The sequence below is a fragment of the Micromys minutus genome (genome assembly GCF_963924665.1).
Source record: "Micromys minutus genome assembly, chromosome: 10".
NCBI classification, from domain to species: domain Eukaryota; kingdom Metazoa; phylum Chordata; class Mammalia; order Rodentia; family Muridae; genus Micromys; species Micromys minutus.
The window spans coordinates 41,177,097-41,200,654 of record NC_137979.1 but is presented as its reverse complement, the minus strand read 5'-3'; the positions used below and the strand labels follow the sequence as shown (position 1 = coordinate 41,200,654).

The 23,558-nt window shown below is 38.6% G+C and overlaps 1 protein-coding gene across 6 annotated transcripts in view; it reads right to left on the bottom strand.

Moving 5' to 3' along the window:
- SPAG9 (sperm associated antigen 9) overlaps window positions 1–23,558 on the bottom strand; it is a gene marked incomplete at its 5' end in the record, with an annotated part of 120,273 nt that overhangs the window by 14,301 nt on the left and 82,414 nt on the right. For all 6 annotated transcript variants that reach the window (XM_080923515.1, XM_080923516.1, XM_080923517.1 and 3 more), the window contains 14 exons: window positions 1,650–1,798; window positions 5,918–5,985; window positions 7,524–7,604; window positions 8,572–8,697; window positions 9,753–9,948; window positions 10,200–10,418; window positions 13,886–14,057; window positions 14,368–14,535; window positions 14,896–14,985; window positions 15,433–15,562; window positions 16,639–16,812; window positions 17,729–17,785; window positions 19,303–19,433; window positions 22,722–22,773. In XM_080923515.1, the coding sequence (XP_080779641.1) occupies window positions 1,650–1,798; window positions 5,918–5,985; window positions 7,524–7,604; window positions 8,572–8,697; window positions 9,753–9,948; window positions 10,200–10,418; window positions 13,886–14,057; window positions 14,368–14,535; window positions 14,896–14,985; window positions 15,433–15,562; window positions 16,639–16,812; window positions 17,729–17,785; window positions 19,303–19,433; window positions 22,722–22,773 (1,813 nt within the window). The remainder of the gene's footprint in view (window positions 1–1,649; window positions 1,799–5,917; window positions 5,986–7,523; window positions 7,605–8,571; window positions 8,698–9,752; window positions 9,949–10,199; window positions 10,419–13,885; window positions 14,058–14,367; window positions 14,536–14,895; window positions 14,986–15,432; window positions 15,563–16,638; window positions 16,813–17,728; window positions 17,786–19,302; window positions 19,434–22,721; window positions 22,774–23,558) is intronic.

Genomic DNA, 23,558 nt, shown 5'->3' with positions numbered 1-23,558 from the left:
GGCTGTTCTCAGAGAAATGCCTGCTTCTGTCTCCCAAGTGCTGGGACTAAAAGCATGCACCACCATGCCTGACTAATGAGATTACTTTTGTCTCATAGAAGTTGTTTAAAACCTACTAATCTGGGGCTTGAGATGACTCAGTGGTTAAGAGCACTGTCTGCTCTTCCAGAGAACCTGGATTCACTTCCTAGCACCCACATGGCAGGTCACAACTGTCTGTAATTCCAGTTCCAGGGATCCAACGTCCTCAATACAAACATACATGGAGGCAAAACACTAAAGCACTTAACATTTTTTTAAAAACCTGCTAATCTGCACAACAATCTGAAGATTGTTAATTAAAGGGGCCTAAAATTGCTTATATTCTATGATTGTTTTCCCATAAGTTCTTTCACCACAGAATGCAACTCCCCTGACCCCTCCCATGCAAATAAAAACAAAGGACCAAACAGTAGTTGGGCATGGTAGCTGACACCTGTAGTCCTAACATTTGGAAATCTAAGACAGGAGACCTGCTGTGAGTTCATGGCCAGAGTGAGACTGTGGCTCAATAGTGAGAGGACAACAACAGCAGAACCAGGTGGAGTTGGGTTTCAGCACTGTATAGGGGATCACCTTAAATAAACAATGCTGGACATCCAGACTATGTATGGTGTTCAGAGAGGTGATGTCAGGATTTGGTGTTGCTACAGAGCAATGAGAAGTAAGTTCCTATGGGTAACTAAACTAAAGAGGTACCCACATTGTTGTATAAGGAACAGCCATGAAAAATAAATACCAAATGGTTACCTGTAGGATGATTTGGTAGAAGCGGTGACTGCCTAAATAAGGTCTTGCTATGTAGCCTAGGTTAGTCTTGGATTTGTGGCAATCTTACCTTAACCTTGTGAGTGCTAGAATTATAAGGTGTGCTATCATACCTAGCATTAACTGTGAGATCCCTAAGTAAGAAAATGAGATATAGGGTAGGAAGAAATAGAAGTCTCACCTTAAAACTTTTGTACTGTAATTTTTTAAAGATAGTAAGAATGGATACATGCAACATTTAAAATCTGGTTTTTATAAACTTTTCACTGTGATATTATTTTTCAATTTGATACATATGTGATTCTGAATGTATACAGGCAAAGGAACTTAGGAATCCTCTCAACCAATCCTTGTATGACTAGACATATCAAGAAGCACATATTCAGCCAGCATGATGTTACACACATAATTCCAGCACTCAGGAGGCAGAAGCAAGTGGGTCTGTCTACATAGTGAGTTCCAGCATAGCCAGGGCTGTGTAGACAGACTTTGTCTCAAAACAGACAGACAAACAAAAAACAAATCTATAACAAAAACCACATACTCAAATAAAACACATACACAAATACATACAGACTTTTATGTGTAAATCCTCTGTCCTTAAAAACAATAAAATAGAACCGACAACAACCAATAAAAAACAAAACAAACAAACAAAAAACAAACAAACAAAAACCCCTCCATTTCCTAACCCCATAGCCCAAAATGACAAGGGAGGTAAAGTAATAGAGAAAGCTAAGACATCCAAAGCTAGATCTGAAGTGTACTTTAAACACAGATCTGGGAAAGAGTCTCTCTGGGAATACCAATTCAGTATGTACACAAAACATAGGTTAACTTGCCTCTATCTTCATAGCCTTTGGCTGAACCACATAGATTTTGTTCCTATAGCCACACCAGACTTTGTCATGCACCACAGTCATGCATCGTATGGAATGATGAGGACGTCCAAGGTCTAAAAGGTGATAGTTTGACAGGTCCCACTGTCCGTCTTCAAAACAAGAAGCAGATTAGTTAATCATCCCACTTTTTATTGATGAGGTACTCAAAGCACCATCTATCAAGTACAGCTTTATCTGTATAAGCTATAGAGCCGGAAGAGATCACACAACATCTGCTCCAACCTGTCACTCACTAATGTTTCCAAAAGTGAACCTGCAGTTTGGTATGGTGGTGCACACCTGTATCCCACCACAGGGAATCAGGTAAGCAGGTACCTTTGAATTCAAGGTCATCCTGGTATATATAGTAAGTTCCAAGCTAACCATGGCTACTTAATGACATCTAGTTTATTAAAAAAAAAAAAAAAGCAGTTTTGTGACAAATCAGTCATTGTTTCTTTGACTATGGTAAGTCTTTTTAGAATTAGAATGGGCTTGGGACATGACTTAGAAGTAGAGTATTTGTGTCTCTAATAGCATGTACCTGCACACAACACGCACAAGAACAGATAGTTACTTGGGGGATTATATCTCTCTTACTTGTATTTTGATGAATTCTTAGGTGAAAAGAGAAGGCAACTGTTGCAGCAAAAATATAAAGTAATAACCCTTTATCCTCTGCTAGTGCTGCACCGTAGGTCCACACGGCATGGCAGGGCATCTTTATCTTAGTGGCTCTATGACGCCACTAATACTCACAGACCCCTGCTTTTTTTGATCCAGGTGCCATCCACTCCGCCCGCCCCAGCTGCTTCTGCCCCAGAGGGTTGTTTTCACTCACTTTCCCTTGGTGCGTGGTCGCCAAGCCTTGCACACACACACACCCCCCAACTCTGGTAGGCTTTGTGCGTCCTGCCACTTCAAACTCAATTAAGTTGCCACATCAAAGAACACACCAAAATACTCTGATCCAATTGGTATAATATAATTATAATATAATTTGCTGACCCAGATAAGTCAAATGATCCTGTACAATTCCATCCCTTATAAAATATTCATAACAGCCTTATCCATATACAAATGCGCAGAGAGAAATGCTTCCTTTTGAATCTCCCGCTTTCTCCTCCTCTCCCCTTCCTAGACTTTTCCCCACCTACCTTTCCTTCTCATCTAATGATAGGCTGGACCTTCCTTGTTGTACAATGACATCATCCTACAGGCAACTCATTGCTAACATGCTAGGAACTATTCATACAGTCTTGAGCATCTATAATTTATAAATCTGAAATCCAAAATGCTGAGCAATTAAAAACATTGAGGGTTAACCTAGCATGTGCATGTAATCACCCATTAGTCTGCAGTTTTGCCTAATGGAAAGACAATGAATAAATATAACCCTGACTTTATTACATTTCTGTTTGTTGTTATTGTTGTTTTTGTTTTTGACACAGGACTACTTTGTGTAGTCCTGGCTGTTCTAGAACTCACTCAAGAGACCAGGCTGGCCTCGAACCTCCTGAGTACTGAGATAAAAGGTGTGCACCATTACCACCACCACCTTGTTTTCTATGTCTTTTCAAGCCAAGCATTTTGTGCTTTGTTATAGCTACTGTCCTTTACAAATCCTTCATGCTAGTTCCACGTTGTTGACTCCTACTGCATACACCATCATCAGCCCTGTGATAGACTCTATATTTCTGGAAGCCTTAGCACTAATTCCATCTTACTGAGATGATAGTCAACCTTTAGGTAATTTTGACTCCTTAGAAATCTCTTGCTCTTTTGAACCCAATAGTAGGACTTGATATTGACCCTTAAAATATATAATTGTTTTATTCTGCAAATATAACTTTAATTCTGCTTATCAAATCTTCTATTTCACGTTTTCCAGTCTTTCGCTGACTGAGGATCTGTGAGTAAGTGATTAGAATGCGGGCCTTGGGTTTCTTCATTACTGTCAAGAAAAGAAGATGACAACAGGATTTCTCCTAAAAGCTTGTAGGGGTTTGAATATGCTTGGCTCAGGGAGTAGCACTGTAGGAGGTGTGACCTTGTTGGAGGAAGTGTGTCACTGTGGAGGTGGGTTCTAAGACCCTCCTCCTGGCCATCTGGAATTCAGTCTGCTCCTAGCTTCATTTGGATGAAGATGTAGAACAACTCTTAGTTCTCTTGCTCTGAGCCTGCCTGGACTCTGCCATGCTCCTGCCTTGATAATAATGAACTGAGCCTCTGAATCTATAAGCCAGCCCCAATTAAATGTGTCCTTTATAAGAGTTGCCATGGTCATGGTGTCTGTTCACAAAAGTAACTCAGACACAGCTTGTGAAGTTAAACATAGAAAACCCTAGAGAAGATGAGAGCAAAGCAACAGTCTTCTCTCTGTAATGAGACAGTCATTAATGAGCAATCTCTGCATATAAATCCATCCCAGGAGCCTAAGTATCGTCTACCTAACACATCTGTATGCCAATAAGGACATTTCATTAAAATCCAATCTGTTTATCCTTGTTGCATATTTGCTTGATCTTCAACCTAGTGGATAATTATTTTTAGATGACACACATAGCAAGGTTAGTTATAATGATACATATTTTCCTAAATTCACCCTGTTTGAGACAGACTTTCTCAAGTTACTACATCTTTGCCTATGATTGTAGAGATAATGTAACAGGAAAAATGAAAGATAATTTCATTTTTATGAGCTAGAAGCAATTAAGAGCACTTATTGCTCTTACAAGCCATGTTTGGGTCTTAGCATCCACAACAGATGATTCACAACTGTCTATAACTACAGTTCCAATGAACTGGATACCCTTTGGCTTCTGTGGAAACATGAATATTTGTAGTGCATGTAAACTCATGGAGATACATGCATACATATAGATTTTAAGCCAGGCTTGGTGGCACATATTTATAATTTTAGTACTGGGATGCTAAGATAAGAAGACTGTTAACTGTAGGCCAATCTGGGCTACAGAGTGAGACCCTTTCTCAAACAAAACAAAATTTTTCTTAAATGAAGTAGATAGAATAGTATAGGTCAGGGCCGGAGAGATGGTCCAGAGGTTAAGGGCACTGTCCGCTCTTCCAGAAGACCTGGGTTCAATTTCCAGCACCCACATGGCAGCTCACATAATTGTCTGTAACTCCAGGTCTTGGGGATCCAACACTCTTACACAGACATGCATGCAGGCAGAACACCAGTCAATGCTTATAAAATAGAAATAAATAATTTTTAAGAAGGGATAAGGCTGCATGTGAGAGCATATATTTTTAACCCCAGCACTTAGGAGGCAGAAACAGGTGGATCTCTGTGAGTTTAAGGCCAGCCTGGTTTACATAACAAGTTCCAGGCTACCCAGGGTTATATATTGAGAGCCTCTCTTTAAAATCAAACAAAAATGCTGAGCATGGTAGTACAGATTTTTAATCCTAGCACTTGAGAGGCAGAGGCAGATGGATCTCTGTGAATCTGAGGCCAACATATTTTACAAAGTGAGTTCCAGGACAGCCAGGGCTACACAGAGAAATCCTGCCTCAAAACAAACAAATAAACAAAGGGTTAAAAATGATCCTTGTCAATGTCTTCTAATTAAAGACATGGAAAAAAAAGCTGCATTATACTACATAAGGGCATCAGAGAGCTTGGGCGATGGCTCAGTAGATACAGTGCTTGTTGGGCAAGGGTAAAGAACTAAGCTTAGATCCCCAGAATCTATGTAAAATGGGAGAGTAGCATGCATCTGTTACCCCAGTTCTCCTAGGAGATGGAAAAAGGAGAATTTCTGGAAACTCGGAGGCCAGCTAGCCTGGCATACACATCAGTAAATAACAAAAGCCCCTATAGAGCAAGGTAAGGCAGTAACAACTAACACAAAGCTGTTCTGTCACAATACCCACGTGCGTGTACACACACACACACACACACACCCCATGGCACATGCATGCCCATATTCACTATGTACATATACCATAAGCATACACACAAAGATAAAGTATATATAGTATATGGGCAGAGAAAATGCTACTTTTTGTTCATTGTGATAAACACACTTGACTAATACATATCTCCACAAAGGCATCCATATACTTACTAATATATATCAGATATTTCACTTAAAACTGCATTCTCTTTTTTTAGGTATCATTTCTTTCAAATGCAGTAAGCCAGGCTACTTGAAAATGCTCTGCAAAGCAACATGTTGGCGTGTGACATTATAAAGACTCACCAACTCCTCTGTGGAAGATTGCAAGGGTGCCATCAGCCAGGGCCACTAGTACAATTCCTTTCACGTGTCTGCAAATAGGAAAAAGGACTTCAGAACCTCCACTCAGGAGTGCAGATTGGACCATGTGTTACTGAGCTGGTGCAGACCTCTCAAAGGGCCTGTAATGAGGGATTGACATAACCTTTGAACATGTGGATATTCACTGTGAGCATCTTGTTATAGAAACACTCCACAGAAACTAATGCACAGCATATGTGGTATCTCAGGGTGTTGCTCTCTAGCCCTAGGCTTCTCTTTTCATCACACCTCAATGTAGCTCTACAGACCAGACACACACCTTGACTGGAAGAGAGTTAGTTCTGTATGTAGTGGCTTGTGTTCTCATGCTAATTGTGTTTCCAAAACACCTGTTTACAATGTCCTGCATGTAGCTAAAGGAAGCCTGCTCCATGTTGGCTCTGGGAATAAAGCTGCCAACAGGTGATGGCTAGGCAGAGTTAGAGGTGGAACTTTTAGAATTCTCAGGCAAGAAACAAGGGAGAGGAGAAGGAATTCCGCCATTAGAGGGGCTTAGGACAGATTCACCATGACAAGGAAGCAGAAAGATCAAAATTAAAGGCCCACTGACAAGTAAGAATAGGGGAAAGTAGCCCCAGGGATCACTCTCCGGATTGGGTCTGAGGTAGCAGAGATAAAATATAGATTTAGCAAGTATTAATTCAAGAATACTGGAGGGGAGTGTATGCTAGCCACGTTTGAAAGTGCCCAATCATTGAGCTAATCAAGGCATACCAAATTATAAGAGTGTGTGTGTGTGTGTGTGTGTGTGTGTGTCTTTCATTTGTGAATCCAAAACTCTTGGGTAGGGGTGGGTGCAGAGCATGTGCTACCCACTGGGATCTCAGAGTAGATTAACAATTTACTTCTATACCTATAGATTTAGGAACAAACTGTTGGAACTTTGCTAGTCAACCTATGAAAAACTGACCAATGTATTCCTGAGCTATAAGTAATAGTCTAAAATAAACACAGAACTCTAAAGTAAAGATTCAATATAGAAAGTTCTCTTTTACTTAAACATTTTGTACTCTACTTCCCACTTTAGAACTTCATTCCCATCAGTTTTTCTAGTTCCAATGGCTGTGGTGGTTTGAAAGAGCTGTCTCCTATAGTCACGGGTATTTGAATACTTGGTTCCCAGTTGGCGGTACTTTTTGAAAAAAAAAAAGCATGGCCTTGTTGGAGGAAGTGTGTCACTGAAGGCCAGCTTTCAGAGTTTAAAGGACCTGCATTACTGCTAGCCTGCTCTCTTTCTTTCTACTTGCAGTCCTAGATGTGAGCATACTGACTCTGATCCGACCTGCTTGCTGCCACGCATCCCTGTCATGATAGAGTTGACTCTTACTCCTCTGGATCCACTGCCCAAATAAATCCTTCCTTCTGTAAGTTTCCTTGGTCATGATGTTTTATCACAGCAGTAAAAAAGAACTATGGTGATGGTATAAAGCAACAAGCACGAGATAAATATTTGCTTTAGTAGTCTTAAAATCTATTTTACATTAAAATCAAAACTTTTAAAAGAAATAATTTAAAATTCAAAACTTACACAATACTGAGAATTGAGTCCTTGAGCTTAATGGAGTGGAGACATTTCCTCCATTGGGCTACAGATGAATGGACATACAAACTGCAAGAGTAAAGTCGAGAATTAACGTCAAGGCACAGAATCATCAAAGTTTCTATTTAAGAAAGACTACAGGCACTCCCAAGACAACAGCAGAATAACATTCACTTTTTAGGAAGATGGCTTAATTCTTTTGATGAAAGGAAGAAGAACAAGGCTGGAAAGAGGGAGGAAGACAGAAAGACAGAGAGGAAGGTGAATGGAGTAGAGAGAACTAGTGCCTAAGACAGAGAAGCAGGCTATTTACACAAACAGAAGCAGATGAATACCCAAAAGCTAGAACCACTACTGATATTAGAACATTAGCCAATGACACTAGCTAACTCTGGGCTGCCCCATGTCTTATCTGCACAAAACCCATTTCATGAATAATCTTACATCTCTATTACACAGAACTATTGAATGTCAGTCTGATTCATATCAGTGGCTCACCAGTGACCAGTGACATCACTGGCTTGCAGGCTAAGTAAGACACTACAGAAAACACACACACACATAGTTAAGTTTTTTTTTTTCTCTTGGAAACAGGGTTTTGTTTTAAGCCAGGCTAGTCCAAATTTATATAATCTGCTTCATTGTGCGCTGAGATATAGGCATGTACTACCATATCTGACTGAGATCTAAAGATCCTATTTTCCTTTCCTCCTATGAATATTACATAAAGAGAACATGCTGTGACAAAGGGAAAGTTTATCATTTAAAACTAATGAAAGTCGAGTTTTGTGTTTAAGTTTTTATGTATAGTTATGTCTACTTACTTCATTTATCCTTCTCTTAGGATTTTTGCTTTTGTGAAGGCGTCACACAAAGCCAAGGCTAACATGGAAGGTTCCATGGCCCAAGCTGATTTTCAACTCACAATCCTCCTGCCTTAACCTCCCAAGTGTTGAGATTATAGGCCTGCACTATCATATTTGGCTCATTTTCTGCTTTCAACTGCAGAAATGTCACATTAGATACTGGTACTTACCAGCCATTTTGAGCTCCAAGCCACATGGTTGGTAAGAGACTGCTCATTTTTTGAGCTTCTTCTCTCACAAGGTCTTGCTCATTGGGCAATACTGATATTTGATCTTTGTACACATCCGAGTCGTTACTGGGAAAATGAGGCACAAGGGAAAAACCTATACTAAGTATATCCAGCTTTAGTTTTCAAGAATTGAACAGTTCTACATTTAAGCTTACTACAATGAAAAGAAGTCAGTGTTAAATGCTTACACATTAAGTAGTTCAATAACTGTACCTGAAATACTAACAAACTAAAAAGCTCAAAATGGAGAACAGGGAATAAGATATAGCAGAAAATAATTCATCAGTTAACATTCATGACTGTAATTATGACTCTCAAAAAGAAGAAAACCCAAAAACTAAAACTAGACAGACAAATTTATGGCTCTGTTATTATTTTAAAGCTAGTTTATTCCTGGGGTAGGTAGGACAGAGAAGGGAGAGATATTTTGTTTTAAAACCACTCAATTCCAGGAGGTAATGTATAATTTTTAATATATGATTAATTTTATAAAATAAATTACTGTAAAATACGTTTATATTCCATCATAAACTTCTTCTTTTGGACTGTCAGGGCATAGTAAATGGATGATATGAAACTGGGTTATCAAATTCAAAACACAACTTCGTTCTCACATCAGTTATAAGTGCTAATAAACTCTTGGTTGCTCTATATACTAAGAAAAACAAACTTAGAGAGAAACCAGTTTACCAAGAGCTGTTTCTAAGGAGATGGAAAATGGCTCTGAATTAAATAGTCCTTTAAAGTAGAGGCCTCATCAACAAAATGTGCATGAGAACTAAGTTCAAGTCCATTTTGGGAAAATCAAATAGTGACAAACTTCAACAATGGCTAATTCTGATAACTGGAGTGGGAGTAAGTACAGAAAGAACAACCAGACCATCAGCAGGATGGAAGTTAGAACACCACAATGGAGGCAATAATGCCAGAGGGAAATGGCTGGGAAGACTGAGAGTGGGATCTGTATGGACAAGGCTATGTATTTGTTCCATTTTTTAAAAGTTAGAAAATATAAATAAATAAAAACATCTTTCAGCTCCAAGAATGTAAATTAGTGGGTATTCTGGCTATGTGACATGATTTGTGCAGACTCCCTGAAGTTCCTGACTTAGGATGCATACCTTGTCTGAAACACTGGGGAGAGGTCTTCTGGGATCTGAACTCCCAGAGGATCTGTAAACACATGCTCTGTGTACACGCCAGGCTGGGAGATGTCCACAGCGTCTTCAGTGGACCCTGCATTGCCCTCTGTGGCTTCAGTGGCTTCTTCTGCTGTTGGAATATTCTCATCAACCTCACTATTCTCAGCTTCTATTTCTGTAAAACATAAAAAGCACTCTATGCTGAATGAGTTTTTCTACTCCAATACTTTTACTACACCACCCCTGCTCTGGAACTCCAATCCACTGACCCCTCCTTGGCAGTGCACAGTGACCTGGACAGCTCTCTCTCTAACATGGTCACTACAACATCTTCTCCCAGCTCTTTCACCTTGGCTACTTTAAGATGGATAAGTCTGCAATGTGGCACTCTCAAAAGAGCCTCAGACTCTCCAAAGGTGTGTGTACCTGGTGGCTTTTCAATCACTGGAGAAGCACCATTGGTACTTGGGGAAGTAGCAGCTCCTGTCACTCCTTCTGTGGAGCACCCAACCACTGTGATGCCTCCCAGCAAGCTGTCCGTCTCTGCGGAGCTGTTACTGGTCATGCTTCCACACAAAGATGCTTTGTCTACCTGACCAGACTCAGAAAGTTCTTCTCCTGCAGGGTAGTCTGTTTCCCGAGCTCCTGGGAAAAACAAACAGACAAACAAACAAACAACTTTCTTTGAATACTCAGTAAATAAGCAGCAGCTTCTTTCTATTAAAGGTTTGAAGTGAGAATATCCAGGAGAACCACACAGCTACTCGAGTTACCATCAAGAATGCAGTGTTAAATTCATTTAAAGAAATCTTGATAAAATGAAATTTTAGAATTAAAATAATATTTCCATTAGTTCATATTCTAATGAAAAACATGTTAAAGGCAATTCCTCTATTTTTTTGTTTTGTAACAGACATGGCAGGCAACATGGCTCAGGAGGTAAAAAGTATTTACTGCACAAACCTGATGACTTGAGTTTGTTCCTTATAACCCACAGTGGGAACATAAAACCAACTCCCAAAAGTTTTCCTCTAGTTTCTGTACATGAATTGTGGCATGTGTGCACTTCCACACACAATAACAAATTCTTTAAAACATTTTAAAGGTATTTATAATATGGATCTATTAATGTTAGACAACAACATGGGTGTGTGATTTTTTTTTTTTTTTTTTAGGAGACAAGGTCTCACTTGGTCCATGAACTGTATGTAGTCAAAGCTGACCTTAAAGGTCTTGGTCTTCCTGTCTCCACCTCCCAAAAGCAGGGACTACAGCTGTCTAAGCTGTAGTCACACACCTGGCTAAGCCATGATAATATAAAACAGAAAAGATGATAGTGAGATGCTCAATTGGCAAAGCAACTGCTGCACAAGCCCAATGCCTCAAGTCTGAACCCTGGAAGTTTTCTAAGGTGGAAGGAGAGATTCAACTTCACAAAATTCTCTGACCTTTATCCATGTGCCGTGGCATATGCAAACTCTTTTTACACCACACATATACACAATAAAAACAGTTAAAAAGTGTAAAGACTGAACAGGGTCCCATTTCAGGAATTAACATTTATACAGTAAGTTAAGAAAACAGATCAGTGGTCAAATAACCAACATACAGTCAGTTAACAAATGGGGCCAAAAACTCATGCATTATATTCAGTGTAATATCCTGACTTTACTCCCCTACAAACACAAAAATAGATCGATTCAAGTGAACTCTATTAACTATATCTATTAACTTATACTTCCATCTGATTTTTTTATCCTTTCTTGGGGAAGGGGTTAAGACAGAATTCTGCTCTCTAGGGTCACGCCTCTCTGCTTCATAAGGGCTGGGATGACAGACATATGCCACCACACCTGACCTTCCACTTGAATAAATGGAACACCTATAAGTAACTCATATGCCTTCTAGTTTTCTACTGACATTCCTAAGTTCACAGGGTAGTTTTCATATTTGGGCAAAGGTTAAATTTATAATGAGAAATTTGATCGTCAAGATAACATTGTTTAACTTTCTTTCCAAAGTAGAAATAGATTAAATCTAAAAGGACCTAATTTTAGAGTAAGTATCAGTAGCTCAAATTTCAACAGTATTTACTCAGACCCAAATAAGATCAAGATAGACCTAGAAATACTATCTTGGGTCTTACCTACATAGACTTTCCAAGAAATTTTTCATACTAACTAGAAATTGAACAAGTACATTCTGAGAAAAACAATGTGACACTACTCCATGAAGTTAAAAACAAGTAATATATCAAGTCAGGAAAGGAAAAGGGGCTGGTGAGATGGCTCAGCAGACAGAGATACCTGCGTCAAGCCTGATGACTTTGAATTTGACCCCCAGTACCTGCATGGAAGGAGAAAACCAACTCCACAGAGTTATTTTTTGATCTTCAAAATTGGCATTGCAGTATGATATCATTTCTACTATCACACAAAGTAAAATGTAATAAAACTTTTCTTCTTTAAAAATTGGGGGGTGATGGTAGAGAAATGGGTTAATGAAAGCATTTGTAGAGAGGACTAAGGTTCAATTCCCAGAATCCATATGGCAGCTCACAACTATCTGTAACCCCAGTTCCAGAGGATCTGATGCCTACTTTTGGTCTCCACAGACAGCAGACAATATACATACAGGCAAAAACTCATACACAGAAAATAAAAAATACATTAAAATCATTTTTTGTCTACCTAGAGAGTTTCAAAACAGACAGCCAAGGCTGCACAGAGAAATCCTTTCTCAAAAAACAAACAAAACAAACAGAAAAGAACAAAAGAAAACAAATAATTTAAACTCATTATGACTACTACTACTACTACTATCATTACTAAGATGGGCTTCTATATACTACCATTAAAAGACATACAGTGGCTTAAAATATTAGTAAGATATAAAAAATTTAAGCATTTACAATGGAAAACCATTTTTATGTTATCACTTTAAAACATATTACACTACTATATTCATTTCTTTATTTATTTAGAGACAGGATTTCTTTATGTAGCCCTGGCCTGAGAGAGCTATAGCCCAGTCTGGCCTCCGAGAGTCACCCACCTCTGCCTTCTGAGTACTGGATTAAATGTGCCACCACCACCCAGCCTTAACCTTTATTTTAAAGTACTTCTTTTAAAAAAATAATATAAAAGATGTCAGCTGAGCCTTTTTGTTTTCTTTTGGAGACACAATCTCACTATGTAGTTCAGATGACTTTGTCTCAAAGGGAGCGCATGGGAGTGTTTAAACCACAATTAAATAACAAAGGGAAAAAGAGTATTAATTCTTTTATGGCTGACTAATATTTCTGAACTACTGAATTAACTGTGCACATGATTCAGAGCTTCAGTTGGCCTTCCTGTACTAATTCATGTAGGGAGTTCCTCATCCTCTACCAATGAGCTACCCTCAATGTTGCCATTTTTTTCAAGACAGTCTTTTTCTCTGTGTAGCCCTGGTTATCCTAGAATTCACTCTCTAGATCAGGCTGGCCTTGAATTCACAGATTCACCTGCCTCTGCCTCTTAAGTGCTGGGATTAAAGGCACACACCACCACCACCACCACCACCACTCAGCTTGTTTTAAAATTGAATGTAGCACTTTATTCCTACCAGCAATGTATGAAAGTTCTATTTGTTTCCATTTTCAGCAAGCATTTGTTTTCTTAAGCCAAGCTGATCTACAGATTATTCATTTTAATGTACATGTCAATGGGTTTTCATTACTTTTAACAATACCTGAAGCAGGCCAACTTTATAAAGAAATATTTATTTACTTCATAGTTCTAGAGGTCCAAAATGGAAGATAAAGGATCTGGGACTTATTGGCATCTGGCATTGGCCTGGTGACCGATGGCAACACAATGTTGGGAACATTTTTAAACAGTAAACCAGAGGGGCAATTAGGGATGAGGTTCTTTTTTCCAACAACTTGCTCACAGTGCCATTTTAAAATATTCTTCACACTATTTTTAAATAGTTAAAAACACATTTTTATTAAATAGCTTCCAGTGTTATTTTAAATCTTCTCTTATCAATTTTCACAACTCCACACCCATCTCCACCTGACAGGAAGTATAGGGAACACAGGGAGGGAAGGAGGCAGAGTCTTACCGTACCTGGGACACTGGCAATGCACAGAACATGAGAGTTGCAAACAGTGAAACTATCTAGGATGTTGCCAGGTTGAACAGCATCAATGATGATGACCTTTGTAGTTGAATGGGTACTTGTACAAATCCAGACTTGACTAGACAATTCTTCTTGATTTTTTAATTCTTTCTGCTGTTCCTGAATAGGCAGAGAAAAATGTTTAAAATTATATGAATGTGCGAACATTCTTAAGACTGTTCTTATACTAAATCGCAGTATTATTTCCAATTATTTCAAGATTATTTGGAAGGATCAAAATATAAGTGTCTATATGTATTTCTGGATTAAAACTTAGTAGTTAAAGCAAGTCGGCAATTAAAATAACATCTCGTCTTGCCAGCAGAAAAACTGACCCCTACAGCACACCACAGCCTCAAACAAGTTTTGCACTTAAGAGCTCAAGTCCGACATTTATAAATCAGGAAGTCAAGTATCATTACAAACTTACCTTGAGTTCTTGGTCCAACTTATCTAAACTACTCTGAGACGCACTCCGCTGTTTACTGCCTTCGGTGTCCAGACCAGCAACATCCTTGTAAAACACACTTGCTCCAACAACAGACCCACCATCTCTTGTCTTGCCACCAGATAAATTGACTCCTACAGCACACCAGAGCTTCTCGGAGGCAGGGGACGGGGAGAAAGTTATTATGTTATTTTTTTTCTCTACAAATAGTAAGAAAAATTTCACCTTTTAAAAGATAACTAAAGGTACTTCAATATACTCCAATACTATTCATTAGATGTAGTAGCACATGAACTTAGGAAAATAAGACATAGTTAAAGTTCAAGACTAAAACATGGAAGAGAAAAGGCCAGTCTAGATTATATAGCGACTCTGTCTCAAAATAAAAAAATAACCAAGTATTAAAATGAGAAATCACTCCACTACAAAAGCAGTGTGCAAATAGTTTTTAGGAGTGGGAAATCTAACTGGAGTCTGAGAGCCTCTACAAACATGTCACAGTTAGCTTACCTTCATAGATGCGTCTTTTTCGTCTAGTGGTCTAAGATAGACAGGCACAGGTAAATTTTTCATCTTATTTTCCCCTTGACCGTTGGCTACCTAATGGGGACACATCAGTAAAGCCCCATTAACACTGAAATCACCGAACCACTAAGACACACAAGCAGGCATGGCTGCTACATAGTTGCTCCTGAAATCAAGTGCAAGCCTGATTCTGTCATTCTTACTTGAAAAATAAGCAAAAACTCAAGCAGCAGTTGCATAGAGTGAGTACAAGAACTCAGCAGGAGGTAGAAATTCACAATCATACATGTGCACACCAGTGCAAGTGCATACACAAAAGTGCTTAGTCCTTTAGGAGTTAGAATGTTTATTTATATTCTAGGGCCCTAGAAAACAGCCTGAAAGCCCATATCTTCTGTATTTACCTAAACACTCCAACTTGAAGCAGGCTGAAGTGAGGGATTTAGGACATTGCTTCTAGTTCACATTTTTCAAGCACACTCTTCTCAATCTGCACTTCCAGCTAGACACATCCCCAAGTACCTGTTTGTACTTCTGCGGCAGACTCCAACCAAAAGCTTGTACTCGGCCATCTTCCTTCTGAACATGAGCCTTCACCTGCCGATACTGCTCTCTCTTTTGCTCTCTTCGGGAGGCTAAACTAGCCTCAGTTCTAAAAGGAGACATTTGCAGTTTTAATTAAGAGAATGCAACGAAACCTCTAATCCCAGCTTTTGAGTCATTTATGGAGCCTTGTACACAACACACAACACACACACACACACACACACACACACACACACACACACACACAGAGGATTATACCAAAGTTGATTTTTCCATGTTTGTGAAACCAGCCTTCAACAGGGAATAAGCAGCATGTTGTATTAAACTGAGTTATCACTCATCAAATTTATGAAGTTTCAGATGTTATATTTAAAAGCATAAATTTCTGAAGTAATGTGGGATCTTCCTTTTCTTAAAAAATACTGAGAATTTTCTAATGTCTGCTGTTGTGGAAGGTGATTAAGTTAAACTCTTAGATTCTATATCCGTTTATTATTATTTGTTTTTAAATTTAGATTTACTTATTCTAACTTCCTTTTGAGTGTGTGCCTGCATGGATGACTGTGCACCATGTGCATGTCTGGTGCCATCAGAGGCCAGAAGAGTGCATCCTCCTTCCAACTCTAGGTCCTAGGAGTGGATTTCAGTTTATCAAGGTTGGTAGCACCCTTACCTGCTGAACCAGCTCACTAGTCCTAAAGTGCAATTTTCATAAGAAACACTGGCTACAAGTCATTTATTCATTCATTCACTTATTCACTCACTCATTTTGGGGCAAAGTCTTACCCTGTGGCTCAGGATGGCCTTAAACTTACAATCCTCCTGTCCTCATTCCTCAGTTTCCACAGGGTTTTGAATTACATTGCTAAGCTCTACAGGTAATTTACTTAAAAGTATCCATCCATGTTATAGAAACCATCCTGTTTTCTTCTTCCCACTTCTATCCATAACCACGACACACAAACACCCTTTGTTCTTAACACGGGGTTTGTATGTGTAGCTGATGCTAGCCTTGAACTGTTTATGAATAAACTAGTGATGATTCTCCTGTATCAGCACCCTGCGTACTGGATTAGCATAAGTTATTATGTCTGTCTAGAAACAGTCGAGTTATCTGAATTACTGAGGAGTTAGTAAGGGTGACATGTTCTAGCATTTTGAGCGCTTGTTTGGAATACTTACTCCTCACTAAGAAAATCAAACGCCTTGGACTTATCACCAGGGAGCTGAGATAAAGTGCTACTCCTTTTCTTCACGGAGGGAGTCACGTGAGAGGTGGGGGCATTGTACTTCAGATTAACAGGGGGTTCAGGCTTCTTTGCTGCATTACTTGAAGAGCTAAAAAGCCGGCTGAAACTATCAAAATAAAAGAGGCAAACAAACAAAACCCATAGATATGTCTATTACATGCACTGTGAAAACCAAGCCCCAATTTCCATACATTTTTATGCTCAAGAAGATGTCAACTTTACCAGGCAGTGAGTTAGAGATTAGCAAAGCCAGTGTTCTAGTGATACTTGGGCCTCAGCCATCTGCCACAACCCAACCTGGATATTCAAGGGAAAGTAACTACTGCTTACAATGCCAGACATAGCAACTTCCATAATGAAAGAGATGCTTTTGCATACAGAAAGCTTCTACTAAACAAGTACGACACAAAGGCTCCTTGGTTAGCTCCTATGTGGGACAAGGTCACAGTGGTCAGTGAGCAGCAGGGGGATGACTGTGATGACAGCTAAAGCTTAGTGCACAGTGTGTAGTAGGTCTGCTACACCAGAAACACACATCACCAAGTTAACTCATATCATGAATTTTCTAAGCTCAACTTAAGGAACTATTTTCATGTCCACAGTTTTAAAAAGTTTATGCTTCCAAGAAACAGATTAATTCTAAAAGGTAAGTTTTAACTTCAATAAACACACAGTACTTCTGGTACAAACACAATCAAGTTTAACACACACAAGACTAACCAAGCAGTTCAAATACTAGATTTCTCATCTTCTCTTTGATGGGGATTCATGTAACTGTCAGTTCTATAAATAATTCCCCATGGTTTTATGTAAATCAGCAGAAGATTCCACCAAATGCATAACCAACACAGTGCAGCTTACGATAGCCTACTTTGGGTCCTGAAGCACAGCCTTACCGAGTTGGCATGCTGTATATTAAAGAGAAGAATATCAGTTTAGCTATTTCCTCTCAACTGGGAAAAGTCAGTATAATGCTCTTGTCTCCAAGTATCACCTCTGATTCCAGTCCTTATCATACTCACAATTGCCAGATGCTTGACCTTTTTTTTTCTTGCATAGCTGGATTTTCTCGTGAGGCCCTAAACAAACAAACAAGCAAATGTATTATTAGGTTTTCTAGGAAACTTGTAAAATAGAAGAGAGTACATCAAGTTAACTCATCTAAACTCATTTAGCATGTAAGTTGCTCTGACCGTTTATGAGACAGCCTGCTAAGTCTAACCCTGCTTAGAGTGCTAGACCTTCTTAAAGAGCAAAACTCTTGTTGTCATTCCCAAGTTAGACCAATAGCCAAGAAGTCTCAATGTTAATATTTAACTTTTCCCCCTTTCTTGTTATTGTTGTTATTAAGAAGTTGTTGTTATTAACAAGGAGTCACTCTGTTGTTCAGACTGGCCCTGAACTCTTGGGTCTCAAGAGCTCCTCTTACCATCATCTTTCATGTGGTTAGACTACAAGAGAAGGGCTCTGACAAACAACATGAAAGCATTCAAGCCGTGTGTAATGGCACATAGCTCTAATCCCGGGGCTCAGGGACTGAGGTGGAAGGACTGCAAGTCTGGGGTCAATGTGGAACAAGACCTCCTCTCAGAAAACAACAAAGCAATATCAAAGTAAGGAAAAAATTAAATATATACTCTAGCTACCTCTTTAAAATACTGCCTTACTAATTCCTGTTCGTAGTTTAATGTTTCTTTTATGTGAACTCTACACTTTCACAAAACAGCTTGCAACTACACCGTTCTGGTAGGCCACTTAAGTAAGTGGTGCTAAACGATGTTCTTATGAGGAGGTGAGAGTTGGATGTTGATAACAGTGTATAAATCTGATGTGATAATCCAATCTCAAGAATATGAGTAAATCAATGGAAAAATCAGTTGACAAACTTTTCTATAGCTGTTTCTGAATTCAAGGAGAGGAGAACACTTACTAAGACCATGACCACTAGATGGCAGCACCCTGTGAGATTTAAGAGCCAATAAAGGACAACTGTGTGTTCTCAAAAGGGAGAGTTTAAAAGGAACTCCACTTGATTCCAAAGAGTGATTGATTACTAGCGGCTGGTGGGTAAAACCGGAGGCTAGATCTGATTACACTGCATTGTTTGCACACACTGGCACTTGAATCCATGAATATGAACCGTTAAAATATATTAATGATAAAAACAAAGATCTGATTGACTGAAAGATGCCAAAGGGAAATATATTTTGCACGAAGAGAAAGGAGAGGGCAGTCAAATAAGTATATATAACAGGGAGATACTAAATATATTTTTCATATACTGCATGTGAAATTGACATTAGGAAAGAATATTATTTCCTTTTTTTTCCTTGAAAAATGAGCATTTTTCCTAAGTAATAACAATATCTCTTACAAAATATGAGATTATCCTCCAAGGTCCTGTACTATCTCAAAAGACACCTAGGCTTTGGGACATATCTAATCTTGTTTTACTATTAATCTAAATGTTAACTGAGAAAGTTTATCCTAGTGAACTAATGAAATGGCATGAGCCTCAGGCAGGGTTTGGTTGGCAATGAAGGAGCACATGAATCCAATGAAACAGCAGTGACATCAGAGCACTTCTCATACAGACCGGATCATCTCTGTCCATCGAACAGCTTCTTGAAGCTCCATCAGCCTCTCTTTGTACTGGTTTCTCTCCATGAGAACTCGGGCCATTTCTACTCGGGTAAACCGTTTCCTCTGTGCTGTAGGAATGTCACTCTATAATAAGAGGATTACAAATCACTCTGGGAGTTTACATGTGATTTGGTGTTAAGACTCACACTTAAACATTACTATTTGGATATGTAAAAGAATTGTTAAAATACAAAATTTCAGCTTTAACAAATAGATTTAATATGCTCTCATAAATTTTACTTGGAAACATTATTCTAACATTTAAAACTGATGGTCTGTAATATTCAGCAAATAGTTAACAATTAATTCCAAAAGAGGTTCATTTATCTCAAATTATCAATTCATCCACATAACCAAGAGCCAACATAGTGAACCTATTATCTAGCTGTTAAAGAACCTGACTACAGCAGTAAAAACAGGCAGACAGACAAACAACCAAGACCACCAGTAGAAACAAAAGATTAAGTCAGAATTAATGCTAGAAAATAGGATATGAACGTGGAAGATATACAGAAATAAGTTCCCAAAAAGCATGTCCAAATTAACTTCCTTCTCCTGCTGATTCTTTAGTTTTCTTCTGGGAAAGCAGGTAGTTTAATAATAGGGCTTTGGTTTGTCCAAAGATGCACGTGCACTTTATTTAGATCAACACGGACACCTTGGAACAGTGAGACAGAAGCTTCGCTCAGACCTTAGCAGTCTTGCTGCTTTGTCCTCCTGCCTCTGAATTTAGCCCACCTCTTCAAACAAAAGTCATCCACAAATACTCTGCTGGGTGGTGAGTGGTAGTGAGGGCTGCACAGGCTAGGGAGGCAGAAGCAGGAATTTGAGCCCTGTCTACAGGCTAGTTGTAAGATAACAACAGCTACAAAAAAATCCTTAAAAAGCAAAAAAGTAAACAACAACAAAGCTCTGAAATCTGTAACACAGTAATACCACTTATGACTAGGTACATACTCTGAAAACAAAATACCCCAAGAAACACCCTCCCACCACAAATCCACAAGTCTCCATTCCAAAAGACATGTGGGTTTTGCTGTTATTGTTGTTTCTTTTATTTCTTTTATTATGGGGGTGGGGGCTGTTGGTGTTAAGAAAAGTTCTCACTGTGTAGCCCTGGCTGACCTGGAACTCCTCCTGCATTGAGTGCTGGAATTAAAGGGACACGGCATCACACCTGGCCGTTTTTTGTTTTAGACAGCTCTCACTATGTCATCCAGCCTCTCCACACACAGCCCAAATGTGCCAGCCTCCTGCCTCAGTCCTTTTACATGCTGGGATTACAAGTGAGTATCCCCACACTAGTTTATTATAATGCTTTTAACAACAGCATTGTCTGTTGTGAGAGAAAGAAGAAATACCTACCTTAAATATTCATTAAGAAAACAAAAAACTATAGCATACTCACATAATAAGATGATGAAAACAAACTAACACCACTTATTACAACACAAATCAATCTTAACCTATACTATTAAGTAAAAACAGCCAAGTCTCTAAGATCGAATATAACGTGGTATGAGGGTTGAACCAGGGCCTCAAGCATGCTAGCCAAGTGCTCGACCACTGAGTCAGCCCTCTGCCTCTAAAGGTAGTGTGAAACAAAACCAAAACAAAAATCATAATACAGAAGTAGAAGATTTCCAGATACAAACATTATTTTAATATTAAAAAATATGATTCAAGGCTGGAGAGATGGTCCAGTGGTTAAGAGCACTGACTGCTCTGAATTCAATTCTCAGCAACCATAAAGTGGCTTACAACCATCTGATTTTCTGTTCTGGTGTGTGTGAAAACAGAAATACATATATATGGAGAGGAAAGGGAGAGGGAGAGAGAGAATATTATGATGCTGGGTGTGAGGACGTAGACCTTTAATGCCAGCACTCAGAAGACAGTAGTAAGGAGGTCTCCATGAACTTGAAGTTAATCTGATCTACAAAGTAAGTTTCAAGCCAAATGCAAGCTACAAAGTATGATTGTTTCAGAAAGAAAAATTAGTGCATATTTTGGGGAAGGAATAAAAAACCTTAGCCGTCATTTATAAAAACTTGATATGCTATTCTAAGATCTTCATGGATGTCAACTCTCTGTGAGTGTGTGTGAGTGTGTGTGAGTGTGTGTGTGTGTGTGTGTGTGTGTGTGTGTGTGTCTCCTGGTTTCTTTCCTGTGACCAAAAGTAACTCAGGGGAGGAGAAGATTTAATTTAGTTTATACTTCAAGGTCAGAGTCCACCAAGGGAAGACAAAGCAGAAAGCTAAGTAGAAGTTGAAGTAGAGACCATAGAGGAAAACTACTTGCTGGCTTGTTCTCTTAATCATGCTTGGTAAGTTTTCTTATAGTGCCCAGAATCATCTGCATAGGGATGGTACCACCCATAGTAGGCTTGGCTCTCCTTTATCAACTGGCAATTAAGACAATCCCCCATAGTCATGCCCACAGACCAGCCCAATGAAGAAAATCACTCAAGTGAGACTCTTTGCTTGAGGTGACTGATTGTAGTCTGAGAAAAGATGACAGTTCATGATAATTAAAACAATGTATATATATTTACATGATGAAATTATTTTTTTATCATTTTAAATAAATGATAAAGGATCATGACTTCTTCTTTGGTGGAGGATATATTTGACAATATTCTAGGCTTTTAAAAAATTAGATTTAAATTTGTTATTTAGTTTGTCTATGTGTTTTTATGTGTGATATATATTTATGTACGTGTATGGATGCATGCATTCCAAAACACACACATGGAGGCCAGAAGATAACTTATGGGAAAATGTTCTCTCTTTCTACTATGTGAACCTGGGGATAGAACTCAGGTCATCAGGCTTTGTTAAGAATACCTTTATATGCTGAACCATCTTGCAAGCCCATCTAAATAATTTAATTAATTAATCATTTTATTAAGAACCAGGCACACATGAGGCATACAAACAGGCAGACAAAACCCATAAAATTAATTTATTAAGTGTGTGTGTATATGTGTGTGTGTGTGTGTGAGAGAGTGTGCACGTGCATACAATTTGGGCTACCTAAAAAAACCTTACCTTATAAAAATCAGAAAACAATAGCACGTTAACACAGGTCAGAGCACTGAATCACTGAGAAAAAGTAAGCATGTAGCACTAGAAAATACAGCATGTGGATACCATATGAAAGCATGGGCCAGCTTATTCATGACTCAAAAACATGTCTTCTTTTAAAGGCTATCTAACTATCTATTATTTTAATCTTTTTATAAATATATCTATATTTAATTTTAAATATTTATTTATAATTTGTTTATGTAAATATAATACTAAATATTAGCAAGATATTCCCAAAATATCAAAAAACTATAAGAAAAACAGTCCTCAACCAGAACCTTACATCATCATCGTCTTTTGCTTTCTGCCTTGCATCTTCAGCTTCTGCACGAGCTCTAGTGGAGAAAAAAATAAAAACAAACAAAAAAAGTTATTACAATTGAACTCAGCTTCAAAAATAATGAAAGAATAGGTAAACAGTTTTATGTGCCACAACAAGGTTACTTTTCTTTTATCCAAAGGGTAGCAGATTACTGCCTTCAACTTAAAAAAAATGTTATTACTTCTTGAGAGGCTGAAGACAAGAGGACAGGTGTTCAAACTCATCCTCTGCTATACACAGTGAATTAAATGTTAGTCTGAGTCATATAAGACAATCTCAAAGCAACAATGAAATCAAGCTACATGGACGAAAATAATACATTTTTTAAAAATTGATGATTTAAGGTTGTTTTTTTTAAGATTTGTTTACATTTGTGTGTGAGCATGTGAGTGTACACCATGTACTATGTGTGCACCAGTCAATTGTGAGATGACTAATGTGGGTGTTAGAGACAGAACTTAGGTCCTCTGGGAAAGCAAGTGCTCTTAAACACTGAGCCCCTAAGCTTTTTTTGTTGTTGTTAAGATTTTATCCTCTCTCTCTCTCTCTCTCTCTCTCTCTCTCTCTCTCTCTCTCTCTCTCTCTCTGTGTGTGTGTGTGTGTGTGTGTGTGTGTACAGAAAGATCAAAAAGGATATAGATCCCTGAAGCTGGAGTTATAGGCAATTGTAAACTACCTAGTGTGGGTGATCTCTGGTCCTCTGGAAGAGCAAGCAAGAAAATGCTGAGTCATCTCTCAGCCCACAGCTATAACTTCGAGACCAAGATAAATAGAAAAAAGAAAAAGAAAACAAGAAAA